At 41.1% G+C, this 17,600-nt stretch overlaps 1 protein-coding gene across 1 annotated transcript in view; it reads right to left on the bottom strand.

The window, feature by feature from the left end:
- Positions 1-5,838: 5,838 nt before the first annotated feature.
- Positions 5,839-17,600, bottom strand: part of LOC116052712 (tripartite motif-containing protein 16-like) — a 30,334-nt gene continuing 18,572 nt past the window's right edge. Inside the window, exons 2-3 of the mRNA XM_036005223.1 lie at positions 6,806-8,653; positions 5,839-5,948 (exon numbers count right to left, since the gene is read on the bottom strand). Coding sequence (XP_035861116.1) covers positions 6,856-8,514 — 1,659 coding nt within the window. The 5' untranslated portion in view covers positions 8,515-8,653 and the 3' untranslated portion in view covers positions 5,839-5,948; positions 6,806-6,855. The remainder of the gene's footprint in view (positions 5,949-6,805; positions 8,654-17,600) is intronic.

The raw sequence follows: 17,600 nt of genomic DNA, 5'->3' as shown, positions 1-17,600 counted from the left end.
CCTCCGGGGGAGAGCCGCAGGTGTTGGTCGCCACCACGGTTACATTAAAAGCGGCGTTAACAAACTCGGGCATGCAGCGCTGCGCGCGGTTCTGCTCGTCCGAACATTCATCCATGGCGGCGCGCACACACAACGCCACCCAGCTCCAGGCAACCAGAGCCCCGATCAAACGTCGCATTTTTTCAGTCCTCTCCGTCTCCAACGCCAACCAGAAAGGGGAAAACAAACTCCGACACAAACTCTCCCTGAACTTATTCTGAAAGTTTTTCCCAAACTATCCAGTTATAGCGACAGATTCCCGAGGAAACAGATACAACCAGAGGGAGTAGAGCACGCAGCGGCTGGTTGTCTTTGCTCCAGGCCGCGTCCAGAGCTTGTGTCCCGGCTGTTCTTGCTGATGTGAATGTCTAAGCTCGGGAGGGCCTCAGCTCTTTGTGTCCGCCGCCATGCAACTCCAGCAAAACTCCAGCAGGAAAAGACGGGAGTCCAGACTACACCCAGTCCGCTACTGCGCAGGTCTGATGCGCAGAGGACACTCCGGCCACTTCCGTGACAAAACTTCAGGAAAAATCCTGCACAGTGGTGGAAGAAGTATTCAGATCCTTTACTTCAGTAAAAGTACTAATAGCACACTGTAAAAAAAGTGTAAGTGTAAAGTAACTAGTAACTAAAGCTGTAACAGATGAATGTAGTGGAGTAACTAAAGTAACTAGTAACTAAAGCTGGAACAGATGAATGTAGTGGAGTAACTAAAGTAACTAGTAACTAAAGCTGGAACAGATGAATGTAGTGGAGTAACTAAAGTAACTAGTTAGTGGAGTAACTAAAGTAACTAGTAACTAAAGCTGTAACAGATGAATGTAGTGGATTTTTTTTTTGCAAAACAATAACAAAATATTACACCAAATATTAAGATGATAATAAAGAACTCATTTTAGAAACCTCTGAAAGTTTGAGGGTGAAATTAAAAGCTGGATAAAGTGTGACACACACACACGTACATACATGCACACACACACACACATACACACACACACACACACACACGTACATACATGCACACACACACACACACACATACACACACACACACACACACACAGAATATAACATAAGACATATTAACAAGTGGCGCCCCCTGCTGCTCGCCTGCTGCTGGTGCACCATGCATCACTCACTGAAATATTACTCCGCCATTTCCATACACACACACACACACACACACACACACACACAGAGAGAAAGAGAGAGACACACACACACACACACACACACACACACACAGAGAGAGAGAGAGAGACACACACACACAGAGAGAGAGAGAGAGAGAGAGACACACACACACACACACACACACACCCACACACACACACACACACAGTTCGAACAAATATCCTCAAACAACTTATTTACAGTTTTTAACAATCACTTTGGCACTAATTTCAAAACCTTGACGTCATTTTTCATAACTGTAGACACAAAACTCACAACCAACGATCAAAATACACATTTTTCACTCTAACACTTCTTTAAATTCCTTGGATACAATACACATAAACCTAAGATCACCTGTTCATTATGACACAACTTAACATCAAAGTACTACTACTTCAAAAGGCAATTCACACATTACATTTCAGATGATTGTCTATTCATTTCATTACAATGATCTAACTATCAATCCATATAACTACTCAAAATGATGAGTAACTGTTGCATTACTCTTAATGAATAGTTGTATGGAAACAGACAAACAATATTCCACGTTTAGATCATGAAAGTTTCAAGATAATGAGATTCATTGTCACCAATTAGCGTGGACCAATTAGACTACAGTATCTATGGATGTATAGACTCCGTTACAGACAGAATACCAGCTAAGGTTAGTTGCATTGTTTTTTTAACCAGGGCAGCAGTTTTCAGATTACATCATGTGTTTACATAATTGTAAAAGGGTTCTCCAATGTTTTCTCAGTCAGCCTTTTAAAATGATATCAGATTTGTTTGTTTGTTTATTATTTCAGGACAATGCACATTTGATGAACATATACTGAAGTACACGTAAAAAGTGCCAGATTATAGCCCAAAGGCTAATTTCCATCTGTAGTCCATTACAATAAAAAGAACAATAAATACACAGCAGCAACATTTGCTATATCAAACTAGGTAAAGCAGGACGAAAGAGAAGAAAAACAGGATAACACATTAATAGATGTTACAACAGAAAGAAAACTAAACAATTCATTAGTAAGTGTTAAAACGGAGACACAATTCACCAATACGCTCTACTGGGCTGATACGGTACAGCATGCAGTCAGAGGTGATTGCATGTTTGATTAGCTCTGAGCCACACCTTTACCTGGCTCTTAAAGGTGGCCAGAGTGGGACGTTTCCTTATAGTTCAGGGTAGTGCGTTCCATAATGCACTACCTTTAAAGTGCCCATATTATGAAAAAAATCACTTTTTCTGGGATTTGGGGTGTTATGTTGTGTCGCTGGTGCTTCCACACACATACAAACTTTGGAAAAAATCCATCCATGGTGTTTAGAGTGAGATACAGTTTCTGAATGTGTCCTGCCTTCAGTCTCTGGGTGAGCTGGTCAAAATCAGCACGGCTTGTGACGTCACAAGCCGAAACGAGCAGGCTAACCGCAACCATTAGCTCGTAGCGTTAGCATGCTAACGCTAATGCTAACGCTAGCATGCTAACGCTAGCATGCTACCTCGTTCTCAATAGCAAAGCACTGCTACAACACACACAAGTTCACCATAATCTACAAAAGAACTACTTCCATGTGCGCCCTCATTTAGAAGTCTCCCAGCTAATCCTGCCTTGTAACTGACTGAAGTTGTAGAAACAGCCTTTCTTTTACTGTCTATGGAGCTAGCTAGCTGACATGATCTACATCTGAGCTACTGGGCATGTGCAGTGCAATCAAAGATAGTACAGAAGAAGAAGAAGAAAAGAGGTCTCACTCTGTAGCTAAAACAGAGACCAGCTGAAAAGAGGATCTGCAGCAGTGAGAGAGAGCGGTGCAGTACAACACAAATATGGTGTTTTTCGAAAATTAAACCATGTAAACCTATTCTGGTACAACCTTAAAATACAATTATGAACCTGAAAATGAGCAGAATATGGCTGCTTTAATAGATAGTGCATTATGGCTAAAAGAGGTTTTTTTAAAAGGAAGTCCTTGTTTACAACAGCTCTAGTAATCCGAGTCTGTCTGTATTTAATAAACTCTTGAAATGGTGGTGGCGCCAAGCCATGTAGTACTTTATAAATTAAGCATATTGAGGAAAATTTACAGAAATTATCAAAACTTAACAAGTTGTATTTTTCTAAGATCTTGCAATGATGATAAGAATAAGGTTTTTTATCTAGAGTTTTGAGTGCCTTTTTATACAAAAGCTCAATTGGTTTTAGGATAGTAGAACCCGTCATAGACCAGCTGGTGATGCAGTAGTTCATGTGTGAAAATATCATCGAGTGAAGGAACATCAGAGCAGCTGCATCTGACAGAGATCCTCTAATTTGCTTAAAATTAAAAGTAAACAGATTAGTAAACAGAATGGGCCTTTGGAACATTGGATGAATGGTTGATGATAACGGGCAATGTAGATATTGCGTTAAAGATCAGCTACTTCTTTCCACAACAGTCGGGAACCCTTTTACAATTATGTAAACACATAATGTAATCTGAAAACTGCTGCCCTGGTTAAAAAAACAATGCAACTGATCTCAGCTGGTATGCTGTCTGTAATGGAGTGGAATGGAAATTTCTAAGTGACCCCAAACTTTTGACCGGTAGTATATGTATATATATATATATATATACATTGGCCTGTAGTATTCTCTCTACTACTGCAGTACTTTTACAGGGATATATTTATATGTAGTACCATAATGAAACATGTATCACCTATTTTGTACTACAATATTTAATGACTGTACTAACTGTCGGTACACGATCCGTTCTGCCTGCGCAAAATGTTCGCGCATGCGCGGTTGTACGAGGATTTACGACACTGCACGATCTGTTCCACGCTTCCGGTCGACAGCCAAGCTAACGTTAGTTTAGCTAACAGCTAATTCGGCTAACCGCTAGCTGATTGTAGCGGTCTGCCGTTAGCCTCCACAGGCAAGCTAACGTTAGTTTAGCTAACAGCTAATTCGGCTAACCGCTAGCTGATTGTAGCGGTCTGCCGTTAGCCTCCACAGGCAAGCTAACGTTAGTTTAGCTAACAGCTAATTCGGCTAACCGCTAGCTGATTGTAGCGGTCTGCCGTTAGCCTCCACAGGCAAGCTAACGTTAGTTTAGCTAACAGCTAATTCGGCTAACTGCTAGCTGAGACAGCATGTAATAACTTTAAAAGACCCTCAAAATAAAACTTGAAAATAAACGTTGACATATATAACAAACACCTAACATATATAACAGCTGTTACGTCAGTTCAACTTTACTTGTGCTCATTTAAAATACAATCACTCAATACTTGTCTTTATTGTTATTACTGTGAAGTCTTAATTTAGCTGTAGCCTGCTTTTCCCATTACGTTTGAGTTAACGTTATTTTAGACTGAATCTAGCTGTCAGCTAGCGGTTAGCCGAATTAGCTGTTAGCTAAACTAACGTTAGCTTCCCGGTGGAGACTAGCCATAGGCTAGCGTGGAACAGATCGTGCAGGTCGTATCCTCGGTAAAACAGTATTATCTTGCGCATGTGCAGAACGGATCGTGCAGGCAGAACGGATCGTGTACCGACACTAACGATGACCCAGTGAACTATGGGTAGCTTGTGTGTGGGTGATCTAAAGTAACGTTTCAATGGTATTTCACAATCAATTCGTTTTTTGAACCAATGATTGTGCAAGTGCAAGATTTCTTTAAAGATATGAATGCACAATGCAATGTTTTGAACATTGGACAGTCTGTGTTACAAGAGATGACCGTTGTGAGTTTTGTGTCTAGAGTTTTGAAAAATGACGTCAACGTTCTGAAATCAGTAGCGAAGTGATTATAAAAAACTGTAACAGTAGTATATTACAGTAAAGAAGGATGATGGAATATTACATCCATAGATAATGTAGTCTAATTGGTTCATGAATGAAATGAATAGACAATTATCTGAAATGTAATGTGTGAATTGCCTTTTGAAGTAGTAGTAAATTGATGTTAAGTTGCGTCATATTGAACAGGTGATCTCAGGTTTATGTGTATTGTATCCAAGCAATTGAAAAAAGGTGTTAGAGTTTTGAAAATTGTGTATTTTGATCATTGGTTGTGAGTTTTGTGTCTAGAGTTTTGAAAAATGACGTCAACGTTCTGAAATCAGTAGCGAAGTGATTATAAAAAACTGTAAGGTAGAAATACTGCAGTGTAATACTTCATAACAAGTACAACTGACTGACTGGAGTTAAGGAATACGACAGTCTAATACTTCATTGCAATTAAACATTTTATTAAATTAAAAGTAGCAATACAAACATATATAAGTGATTATAGTTCAACGATTACATGTACGGATTCACTTCATCCACACAATCAGTATGTTTGACTCTCAGATATATAAAAGACAATAATGAATAATCTACTTATTGATTATGATCAGTGTGTGTGTGTGTGTGTGTGTGTGTGTGTGTGTGTGTGTGTGTGTGTCTTACACCCATGATGTGGAAGAGATACTACATACAAATACATCGATACAAATATTCAAACATTTAGAGAGCAGAGAAGTTTTCATTCTCAGTTCAGGTCAACAAACATCATCATGAGCAGTGATAGCCTCCGTGGCTAAACAGACACAGGAAGGAGTCACCTAAAGAAACTCAAACATTTACACAACTAATAAGATGTCAAAGGACATCCCATAATGTTTGACTGACAGCTGATCTCTGTGCAGTGAAGAAATGCCACAACAATCAGCTCTCATCAACAAACATGGAGACTAGGGCTGGGCGAAAAATCGATTTTATCGATTAACTCGAATGTGTAGTTAACGTCGATTTGTTTGTTCTAGTAGTTTCATTACTTACTTATCCGTAATCTCCGCCGAAATGACCGGCAGCTCGCGGTGCTCTGTCCCCGGCTGAGAGTCACCTATTCTCGGATAACTGAACCACCAGCTACCGCTGACCTAAAGGACCACCATGCGGGGCACCAGAGGCGGTGTTGAGGAACTCTTTTGCGGCTCAACACATCTACTAAATGCCGCTGATACGACCGAGCTGTGATGGAGGTCTGTAGCGGCTTAAACAACTAGCAATCGCCGCTCTGTAGCACGGAGCTCCTCTTCGCCGTTTGTTTCTACCGCTAGTTACTACGAAGGAGCTTGCTACAGGTATGCTACACTCAAGAGACCATAGGATGTTAATGTACGTTACTCAGCAACAGGTGGAAATAGGGGCAAGGTTGCGCAATAACGTTAAAATGATTTGAACTTTTAGCGAGGAACGAGAAGTGAATTACCTGTATGTGTGAAAACAGCTTTATCTCACGCATCCGTTTGTTTGTTGAATATATAGCACCCCGCATCCATAAAAAGGGAAAACACTCAAACCAATTTATATTTCCACAAAATTGGCATGAATAATCATAATGGTATACATGCCCCGTGTGTGTGTGTGCGTGTGTGTGAGTCAAAACAAAATAAAGTTAAAACTTGTTTTGAACAATTTCTTTGTCATCTGCAGATTGATTTTAAGTAGGGGGGAGAAAAAAATCGATTTAAATCTTAAATCGGATTTTTTTGGAAAAAATCGGGGATTTTATTTTAAGGTCATATCGCCCAGCCCTAATGGAGACTAAATAAGTTGAAGAGTTAAAACAGAGTTTAACCCTTAAATGACTTCTGTCTATTTCAGTTTACACAACTCAGCAGTGTGTCCATAATAAAGATAAAGACCAGCGTAGAGCGGCTGAGTGAATGTGGTCTGGACTCTGTGGAGGAGAGTCATGGTTTCAGAGACGCTGTAGAAGGACAGAATACCTGCACTGTGATCCAGGTACACTCCTACTCTGGAGGACTCAGGACCTGAGACGGGAGTTAGGACATTGTTGTACCAAAATGAATGACTATTATTCTCACAATCTAACGCCCAAGATTTGTCATTTTCTCCAAATCCACAATCCTCCCCTGCTCTGCTGATATTCTTGTATGCGACTGCTACATGTACTCCCTCCCCTCTCCTCTCCACCTCCCAGTAACAGCGTCCAGTCAGACTCTCTCTACTCAGGACCTGAGGCCATTCAGTGAATCTGTCTGGGTGACTAGAATAAGACTGTTGTTGTCTCACATATGTTGCTTTTCTGTTCCCCTCAGATAATAACAGATGTGTGTTTGCTGTGTTTGGATCCAGCGTGATTTCACGTGAATATTTTAGGAAGTCAGCTCTGGTCTTGGGCTCTGGTTGTGGCAGTGAAACATCCACTTGAGTCCCTGTCAGTGAGACGTTTGTCCACTTCTCTCTCAGAAGGTCCTGTAGTTTATCTCTGACTTTTGACACGGCCGATGTCACGTCCTCAAAGTAGCTCAGAGGACGGATATGGATGCTGGATGTAGATTGGCTGAGTGGTGACAGTGAGGGGTAGTTGTGTAGAAACTGGTTGTGATCCTCTGTGTGTGAGAGCTTCTTCAGCTCAGCGTCTTTCCTCTTCAGCTCAGTGATCTCCTGCTCCAGCTTCTCCTGAAGCTCTTTGACTCGACTCACTTCACTTTTCTGCTGTGATCTGACCTGCTGCTTCACATCAGAGCTTCTTTTCTCCAGGAGACAGATCAGCTCAGTGAAGATCTTCTCACTGTCCTCCACTGCTTTATCAGCAGAGAGATTGATGGCCTCCGCCTGCTGTTGAAGCAGCTTCACATCTTTCTCTCTGTCCTGGATTCTCTGCTGGATGTTTTGTCGACTCCCCTCGAGCTTTTTCTGCCTCTCAGTCCTTTCTGCTGCAGCAGAGACTGTGTCGTGGCCTTTATGTTCCTCCATTAAGCAGAGATAACAGATAAACTGCTGATCAGTACGGCAGAAAATCTTCATCACCTCATCATGACGAGAGCAGATGTTCTCCTGGAGCTTCTTGGACGGCTCCACCAGCTTGTGTTTCTTTAGTTGAGGAACATCATAATGAGGCTGGAGGTGTTGATCACAGTAAGACATCAGACACATCAAACAGGACTTGATGGCTTTCAGTTTTCTCCCAGTGCAGAAATCACAGGCCACATCTTCAGCTCCAGCATAGCAGTGATCAGCAGGAGCAGCTTGGAGTCCAGTCTTCTTCAGCTCCTCCACTAAATCTGCTAACATGGTGTTTTTCAGCAGGACAGGCCTCGGTGTGAACGTCTGCCTGCACTGAGGACAGCTGTGGCTGGTCTTATGATCCTCTCCATCCCAGTGGCTTTTAATACAGTTCATGCAGTAGTTGTGTCCACAGGAAGTAGTCACCGGATCCTTCAGTAGATCCAGACAGATGGAACAAGAGAAGGTCTCCCGGTCCAGCTGAACTCCTTTCTGCGCCATTTCTGTTCTCAGTGACAACGCTCGTCTGAGTCTCTCTTCCTGATATGTGAAACTAGACTGAGCTGTGTTCTAAGCATGTGTTTCTGCAAGTCATTGTGCAGTGAACAGCTCTCAGATTTCACCATGTTGGTTACACCCACTGAAGGGAAGGAACAAGGAAATACAATACTATACTATGACTTTTTTCAATACTATACTATGACTTTTTTCAATACTATACTATTACTTTTTTCAATACTATACTATTACTTTTTTCAATACTATACTATGACTTATTTTCAATACTATACTATTACTTTTTTCAATACTATACTATTACTTTTTTCAATACTATACTATTACTTTTTTCAATACTATACTATTACTTTTTTCAATACTATACTATTACTTTTTCAATACTATGCTATGACTTATTTCAATACTATACTATTACTTTTTTCAATACTATACTATTACTTTTGAAGAAACTTAAGGCTTATCAAAGCTGAGCTGGAGGTCTGTTGCTCTCTACCCACATCAAGGCCATCCATACTGCTAACATTTCTGCTGTGTGTACAGCTACTTCATCATTAATTCTTTTAGCAGATTCAATGTTTAATTGAGGGATAACATAAGCAATTCCCATTTTCGTATCCGTCTTCTTAGATGCATCAGTGTATATAATGACTCCTTTATATTTCCTTGAAATGTAACTCTGAACCCTGTAATGATCCACTTCATTAACCTCCTTTTCCCCCAATAATCCTAAATCAACTGGAACCTCTGACAAAAGCCAAGGAGGAACAACTGGATAAACCACTGAAGGGCTTATTTTCAGTGCACTGATTCCCATCATTATTACCTTCTGCCTTATTGTCCAACCAAAACTTGTAATTAGGACATTCTCTTGACATTGCCATAGAACTGACTGACTCAAATGTTTGTCATCATGACCCCTCAAATTCGCAACAACTGGTCTCTTCTAAGATGGAGAGGCATCTCCCCCATCTCTACCTGAACTGCTGCCACTGGAGTGGTCTTAATTGCCCCACAGCATAGCCTAAAACCTTGATTTTGAATGACATCTAACTTCTTTAATGCTGTTTTAGCAGCTGACCCATACACTATACACCCATAATCAAATACCGATCTCATCAGCCCTGTATAAATGGATTTCAAAGCAGGTCTGCTTGCTCCCTATTCTACTCCACGCAAACATCTCATCACAGTCAACACTCTCTTGCATTTATCTATAATTTTTTGAATATGCATTGTCCAAGTTAATTTTTTGTCAAACCAAATACCCAAATATTTGTAGAATTCCACTCATTCTAATTCTGTCCCAGATAATTTGATTTTTACATTCATACTTATTTTCTTCCTAGAGAAGGATAAAGTCTTTGTTTTGTCTATAGATATCCTAAATCCTCATTGAACAGCCCATTCTTGGACTTTGTTTACTGCCTGCTGCATCTTATCCACTACAAAATCTATATTTCTTCCCTTTTTCCACATTGCTCCAACGCTACCTTTTGCATATCCTTAAAAACATCATCAATCATTACTTAAAATAATAGTGGACTGATAATGCTCCCTTATGGGACACCATTTCCCACACTGTAGCTCTTACTTAAGTCTCCATTCATTTTAATTTTCTATTTAATTTTGAATTTCTTACAACAGTTTTACACAACTAACCAAGATGTATTAAACCCTGTATTTGTATTATAAATATTATTGTATCAGAGAAAAAACATGTTTTTAAGTAAAACATGCAGTGAGCTACGGTGCTTTAACCTCAACTACATCTCAGGGGCTGTTTCACAAAAGCAGAATTTATAAATCAAGGATAACCGATGAAGCGAGGCTTGACCTAGTCTAATCTGTGCAGCCTGGCTTGATGCATTTTACGAAAGCCAAGTCAGGCTGAGGAGGAGAGACTAGGTCTAGTCAGACTGAGGAGGAGAGACTAGGTCTAGTCAGACTGAGGAGGAGAGACTAGGTCTAGTCAGGCTGAGCTACCGTGTGGTAAAAGCTGAGCTGACTCGTTGGGCCTATCGATTTCATTTGTCACATGAAATGGTAGAAGTACAGTTCCAGTGAAATGTTATCCCATCAGCTCCTTCAAGGCCGTCAGATCGCCATGCCAACCCTCATCAGCAGCTGCTCTTTTTCTGTTTTTAACAAACATGACTTCTTTATCTCATCATCAGAGGAAAGTTTGACACATCAGCTCTCTATCCAGTAGTCAACATCCTTTACACCAGTCTAAAACCACAGAGATCACAATTATTCAGAGAAGAGAGGAAACATCCAGAGATAAGTGAGAGGGGAAGCACACACACACACACACACACACACACACACACACACACACACACACACACACACACACAGACACACACACACACACACACACACACACACACACTCACACACACACACACACACACACACACAGAGACACACAGACACACACAAACACACACACACACACACACTCACACACACACACACACACACACACAGAGACACACAGACACACACACACACACACACACAAACACACAGAGACACACAGACACACACACACACACACACACACACACACACACACACACACACACACACACACACACACACACACACAAGCTGCTGCCTTCACATACCAGATGGTCTCCCTCCATTTCTGTTTCTATATCTCAGATAAAGACCCATTATAACTCTCTAATCTCTCTATCTGGTCTCATCATGTCATCATTCTGGGTTTGGGAACTGCTGCTTGTTGTTGTTGTTCGGATCTTCTTTTTGGGTTTTGATATTTTACATTTTAATGTTCTTTTATTCAACACTTTGGTCAGATTAATGTGTATTTAAATGTGCTCTAGAAATCAACTTTACTTACTGAAAGTTAACATAAGAAACATTTTACAGACCCAGAGATATGTTGCTATTAATAATTAATCAGAAATCACAATCAGAACAAGTTTGATAGTTCATTAATAATGTTTATTATACAGATGATAGATTATAGATATAGACCAAGATATAATAACAAGTTTATAACACTGACAACACTGCAAGATACAACTATTATAAATGCATTAAAGACAATTCATATTCCTTCATATATAATATACAACATCACATAATCTTTAGATTTAAAATACAACATCTAGAACTAAAACTTTTACGTGACAGTAATGTTAAAAAGTGAATTCCCAACATGTTAAACTATTAAACCAATGTCCCCTAACAGAGCAGCCCCCCCCCCCCCTCCTGTGGGTGCATCTAGTTTAAATATTTTCTCTGCATGAATGTGTCCCATCCCTTGTTTTAAAGCCAGTGTATACCAGGCTGTATTAAAGCCAGTGTATACCAGGCTGTATTAAAGCCAGTGTATACCAGGCTGTATTAAAGCCAGTGTATACCAGGCTGTATTAAAGCCAGTGTATACCAGGCTGTATTAACGCCAATGATGAAATGATCATATATCATATTAAGTGTGTGTGTGAGCTGAAAGCTGCGCTCCTCTCCGTGTCCTCAGGTTCACAGCGACTACAGCAGCACAGAGCATCAGCAGCAGGACACTGAGCACTGAGCATCGCACTTTGAAGAAGGTGGAGTAAATCCCAAAGGGCTCCATGTACACTAACACAGTTCTCTCTGTTGACAGACACTGGTTACCATTTAGGTTATAAACTGCACACCAGTACTCTCCTGCGTCTCCCACTGAGATATTAGAGATAACCAGACTCCCATTATTTTCGTTCCAGCTCACTCTGCTCATTCTCTGATCAAACGTTACACTAAAGATTCTTCCCTCTGTTTGGTGTGACTTGATAAACCAATCATGCACCGTACCCTCTCCCCTATCTCTGCATCTGAGAGTGATTTCTTCTCCCTCTGAGAAGAGCTCTACAGCAGGGGGGCCAAATTTGGGGCACACCAACAGATCATACCATTGCTCTCTCATAGACGCGTCACAGTAGTACAGACCTGAGTGATTTAACATCAGAGATGAAAACACCAGCAAGTAGTTTTGGTCTACTGAAGGATCAGTCTGGTTTAGTTGTTCTAGGTCAGTGGAGAAGCGATTATACCAACGTGGGGGCTGTTCATCAGTGGAGTCAGCGATAGTGCACGGCAACACAGCGGTCTCTCCCACTGAGCGGTAGATCACCTCAAACTGTAGGTACAACCCTACAGGTTGACTACTAACACACTGCTGTTGGTTCATCACCAGACAGTTGTACCATGTAAAGTCTGTTGCTGTGACGTTGGAAACATGAAGAGCTGATGTGTTTGTCACCACTTGGTATCTTCCTCTAACATTGTCCATCACTGATGTCGTATTGTCCCCAAAAACTCTGCTCCATGTTTCTTGCTCATATCTAGAGTCCTGTTTCAGCCACTGGACATCCAGATTATCAGCTGCTCCCTTACATGGCAGGTCCACTGGTTCTTCAAGTCTCACTCTGATAAATCTCCAATCCATTGTAGTACAAACAGTAATAGTGAAGTTGTTCTCATGCGTCACGTTGCCCTCAGTCCAACACTCCTCTCGGTACAGGCCGGAGTCTGAATGGGTCAGGTTGAGGATGGTGTAAGAAGAAGTTTCCACCGTGGTGTCAAGTCGTAGTTTCAGGTGTTCAGGTACTGAGGGCCTGTTGGACCAGAGGTCAGAGGTGTTCCACAGGATCAGCTTCTCCTCACCAACAGATCTGGAGATCAGGCAGGAGTTGGTGTTGTTGGGGAGGTTGAAGGTGTAATTGGTCCTTTCCTTTTGGATGATGATCTGTTCTTGTGCATGGATGTTGTTGATGAGAGCAAACAGCAGGAAGGAGAGCTCTGTGACTGCAGCCATTCTGCTCCGAGGTCGACAAACACTGACACCACTCAGCTCATATACTCTCTACACCAACCCTCATCAGCAGCTGATCTTTTCCTGTTTTTAACAAACATGACTTCTTTATCTCATCATCAGAGGAAAGTTTTGCAGCATCTGCTCTCTCATCCTGACATGTCTTCATACACACATCAGAGATAAGAGAGAAGGGGTGTGTGTGTGTGTGTGTGTGTGCGTCTGTGTGTGTTGGTGTGTGTCTGTGTGTTGGTGTGTGTGTGTGTGTCTGTGTGTCTGTGTCTGTGTCTGTGTGTGTGTGTGTGTTAGTGTTAGTGTGTGTGTGTGTGTGTGTGCGTCTGTGTGTGTTAGTGTGTGTCTGTGTGTGTGTGTGTCTGTGTGTGTGTGTGTGTGTGTGTGTTAGTGTGTGTGTGTGTGTGTGGTCCGTGCGCTGAAGACTAAAGTTTCACTAAAAACACTCTTATCATCATACAGCTGTCACAGCGGAACTGAGATAATAACTGAGACGATGTCACATGAGTATTCATAATTAATATTTGGGCTATTTGGCACTTGTTCAAAACTATGAGCAGTAAGAGAAATGGGCAGAGCTTGTCGTCTCCTGCTTGTAAGCCAGGAAAGCTCGTGGATCTGCCTTCTGTCTAGGCCCACGATTACGTTTCTACAAAGCTATCTCATGGACAATATAACAAATAATTTCTCCTGACGGGTTTCGTTAAAGTTTAGCTGGTTTCATGCGTGAAGTCCCTGTGACAATGCCGGTACAAAAGAGACTCTTCTTTAATCCCTACATGTAAAACTTTATTTAAATAAACAGTAAGAACAGTACATTTAAAATAGAGGGTCCTAAATGTCAGAAAATTTGAAAAAGTAGAAAAGAAAAGTGAAAATATTTCAACATCATCAGAAAACTGTATGATAGTCTGAATGTGTTTCTGCTTTTTTTTATCTCCACAGGTGTCTTCAGAGCTGTTAATCTGACCTGGATCCTGTTTTTAGGTCAGCAGAGGCACAAAAACAAGACGTCTGCTTTAAAACATTCGATCCTGCAGAGAGGAAAGACTTGGAGCCTCGAGTGGACAGAAGGCTCCGTGTCCCCTCCCGGTCTGATACAGGAACCGGGTGGAACCGCGGGGATTTAACTTTAAAAACCAGCTTTGTTGATGCGGAAAGTGATTTTTTTTTGAGGGGCGTACAGACACCTCCTTCTCTGTGGTTCCTTTTCGCTGACTCTTCATTGATTCTGCTCCTTTTCTACTTAGTTATATATATATATATATATATATATATATATATATATATATATGTTATATATATATATGTACTGCTTCAGGGGTATTGGCCCTTTGCCAGGTACTGACTAGTATGGCACTACACGAGAGGGAGGGAGCGGCGCAAGTTGGTACGAGGACTATAATGGATCCCTACAACTGATATATTATAATATAATAACAATAATAATCACGTTATTCAGGACACAATGGAAGCTCCATGGAACAGTGAAAAAATAGACAATGTATACAAAGTCCATAAATAAGGTAAGTTTCTGACCTTTTCTCTCAAAATATTCCAATAAATGAGCTAAATAAGAACAGGTAAACCATTCACCTGAGATTAAACCACATTGTTGATCTCTATGAAGTGTAGAGTTGGGCATTATTTTGATTTTAACAATTCTGATCCTTCCGCAGCTCCAACACAACAAGCACCTAGTTGCTACAGAGACCAAAACTTGTGCATATTAAATCTGGAACCCATGATCAGATTTAAATCCAAACGATTGCAAGTAGGAATCGGTTCTTGATGCCCAATCCTAATAAAATGTCAGATAATGTCAGTGATTCTACATATTTTGAGAGAGAATTTAAAAAAATACTTATTCTGAGATTATTTGCTGAATCTTTGCAGCTGTGCGTCCAAGTCTGCCAGCTGAAGATGTTGAGTGAAGATCAGCAGGAACACAAAACAGAAAACACAGGAAAGGGAAACGAGATTTCAGAGAGTCTGACGTTACATCAGACAGGAAAGCAGTCGCTCCGGACGGTAGGGCTGTCACATTCGATGATATTTTCATAACAATTTCATTCATTCAACCTTTATTTGTTCTTTTTGTGATACACTTTAACTGTTGACCATCAGTGGATCCCCCGTGTCAGGAGTTTTAACCCTCAGAACCCGACCTCGTCGTCGGCGACGAACAATGGCACCTCTGATTAATATTTAGATAATTTGATAACGGTTTAATGTAGAAACTTACTGATTTTTGCTGCTAAAAGCTAAGGAGTTAGCCATCACGGAGGTGTCTTTGGTGTCTTTGTAGCCTTTACAGAAGGTTTTCTATCCAGCCTGGAAGTTGTGCCTCTTTTCGGAGTTGTTCAGCAATAAATCCAAACGCTTACATCCTAGATTTATCCACCTGATGTCCATAATTTATAAATATTCCGTATTCCTTGGATTGTTTAACACAACATAACACCCTGCTACGCTCTGCGATTCCCTGCAATGCCCGACTACGTCCTGCTGCGTCCACCGCGTCCACCCATGCTCTGCTGTGCCACGCTACATCCTGTACCGTCATAACCCCAACCGTCAGACACCGCCCACCAAGAGTCTGGGTCTGCCGAGGTTTCTTCCTAAAAGGGAGTTTTTCCTCGCCACTGTCGCAATAGCCACTGCTAATGCTTGCTCTTGGGGGAACTATTGGAATTGTTGGAGCTTTATAGAGTGTGGTCTAGACCTACTCTATCTGTAAAGTGTCTCGAGATAACTCTTGTTATGATTTGATACTATAAATAAAATTGAATTGAATTGAATTGAAACAGTCCCAACATAAAACCTGATGCATAATCAAACTCACTCTCTTAACTGCTATTCTGTAGGTTTACATGCTAATGCAGCTGTGCACTTTGGTGGTGCTAGGCTAACCAACGCATCTTAGCTCTCTGTGCAGTTTGTTCGTGCTAGGTTAGTAGCTAACGTTCACGTTAGCTAACGTTAGCTACTATAGATAGCTGTGTTCTGCAGCCGTAAGCTAGCTACCATTCAAGCCAACATTAGATGATAACTAACGTTAGCTAAACACAGCTGCCTAGGCGCCAGTAGCTAGCTAACGTTAACGTTAGCTACTAACCTAGCACGAACAAACTGCACGGAGAGCTAAGATAGTTAGCTAGCACCACCTAAGTGCGCAGGCTACACAACACACTACACAAACATGAAATTAATTTAGCTAACGTTAGTACTTGGGACTATATTTTAAGTATTCCCATACCCTCGATGATTAAGGGCGAGCTGTTTTTTTAGGACTTCTTCTTTTCATGAGGCTTTTTGCAGGGCTTTGTTGGGAATTCTGTGAGGAGGTTGCTGTTTCCTGCAATGTTTTGGTCTCCCACATATGTGTGTGGCGAAGCGGCGACGCAAAAATACGACGTCGACGTAATTTTGACGTCGATGCGTCGACGTCATCGACGCGTCGCTGCAGGCCTACGCCTTAATTTCTCACATAGATCTGACTATATTTTAAAGGAAGCCACACAGATTGTTTCTGCACTTTTATTGGTTTGACACCATTTACCATGATGTGTGACACAATGCATGTTTATTATGAAACGTTCCTATCAGCCTAAAAACATGTTCTTAACTAAAACATGCAGACAGTGAGCTGAGGAGCTTTAACCTCCACTACATCCCTGGTTATCAGGATGAAGGCGCCCTCTTGTGTCCTGCATCAGTTTTTACATTTCACTTGTTAACCTGATGGGATGTTCACTACAGGAAGACATGTCCAAACTTTGAACACTAATGAGACACTTAAAAATATGGAATATCTCACTGTGTCAGCTTGTTCACATCAGTCACACCCTGTAACACTGGTGCTGCATTCAAGTCTGATGGGAAACATGGGAGAGAAGAGTTACAGCTCTCAGGTTGAATATAGTATTTGGGAATGTGAGATTTGTGGCTAAACCTTAAAATTTCTCAGACTTCTTGGAATTCTGATTAAACTATGTATACATACTTCAACTACACAATATCTGTTGTCTTATGAGTGTCAGGACTTTTAAGCCTGTGTAATAAATCCTAGTCAATGTCCAAACTCCCGTCTCAGGTCCTGAGTCCTCCAGAGTAGGAGTGTACCTGGATCACAGTCAGATTCAGATTCAGCAACTGCACGGCCTATTTCTCGCTTAAAACGTTTTCAGAAACACATTTCAGTGAACTATTTTCGTAAAATACGAGATCA

Source organism: Sander lucioperca, chromosome 9 (genome assembly GCF_008315115.2).
Source record: "Sander lucioperca isolate FBNREF2018 chromosome 9, SLUC_FBN_1.2, whole genome shotgun sequence".
Taxonomy (NCBI): domain Eukaryota; kingdom Metazoa; phylum Chordata; class Actinopteri; order Perciformes; family Percidae; genus Sander; species Sander lucioperca.
The sequence above is the reverse complement of the archived record's forward strand: the minus strand, read 5'-3'. Positions and strand labels throughout refer to the sequence as shown.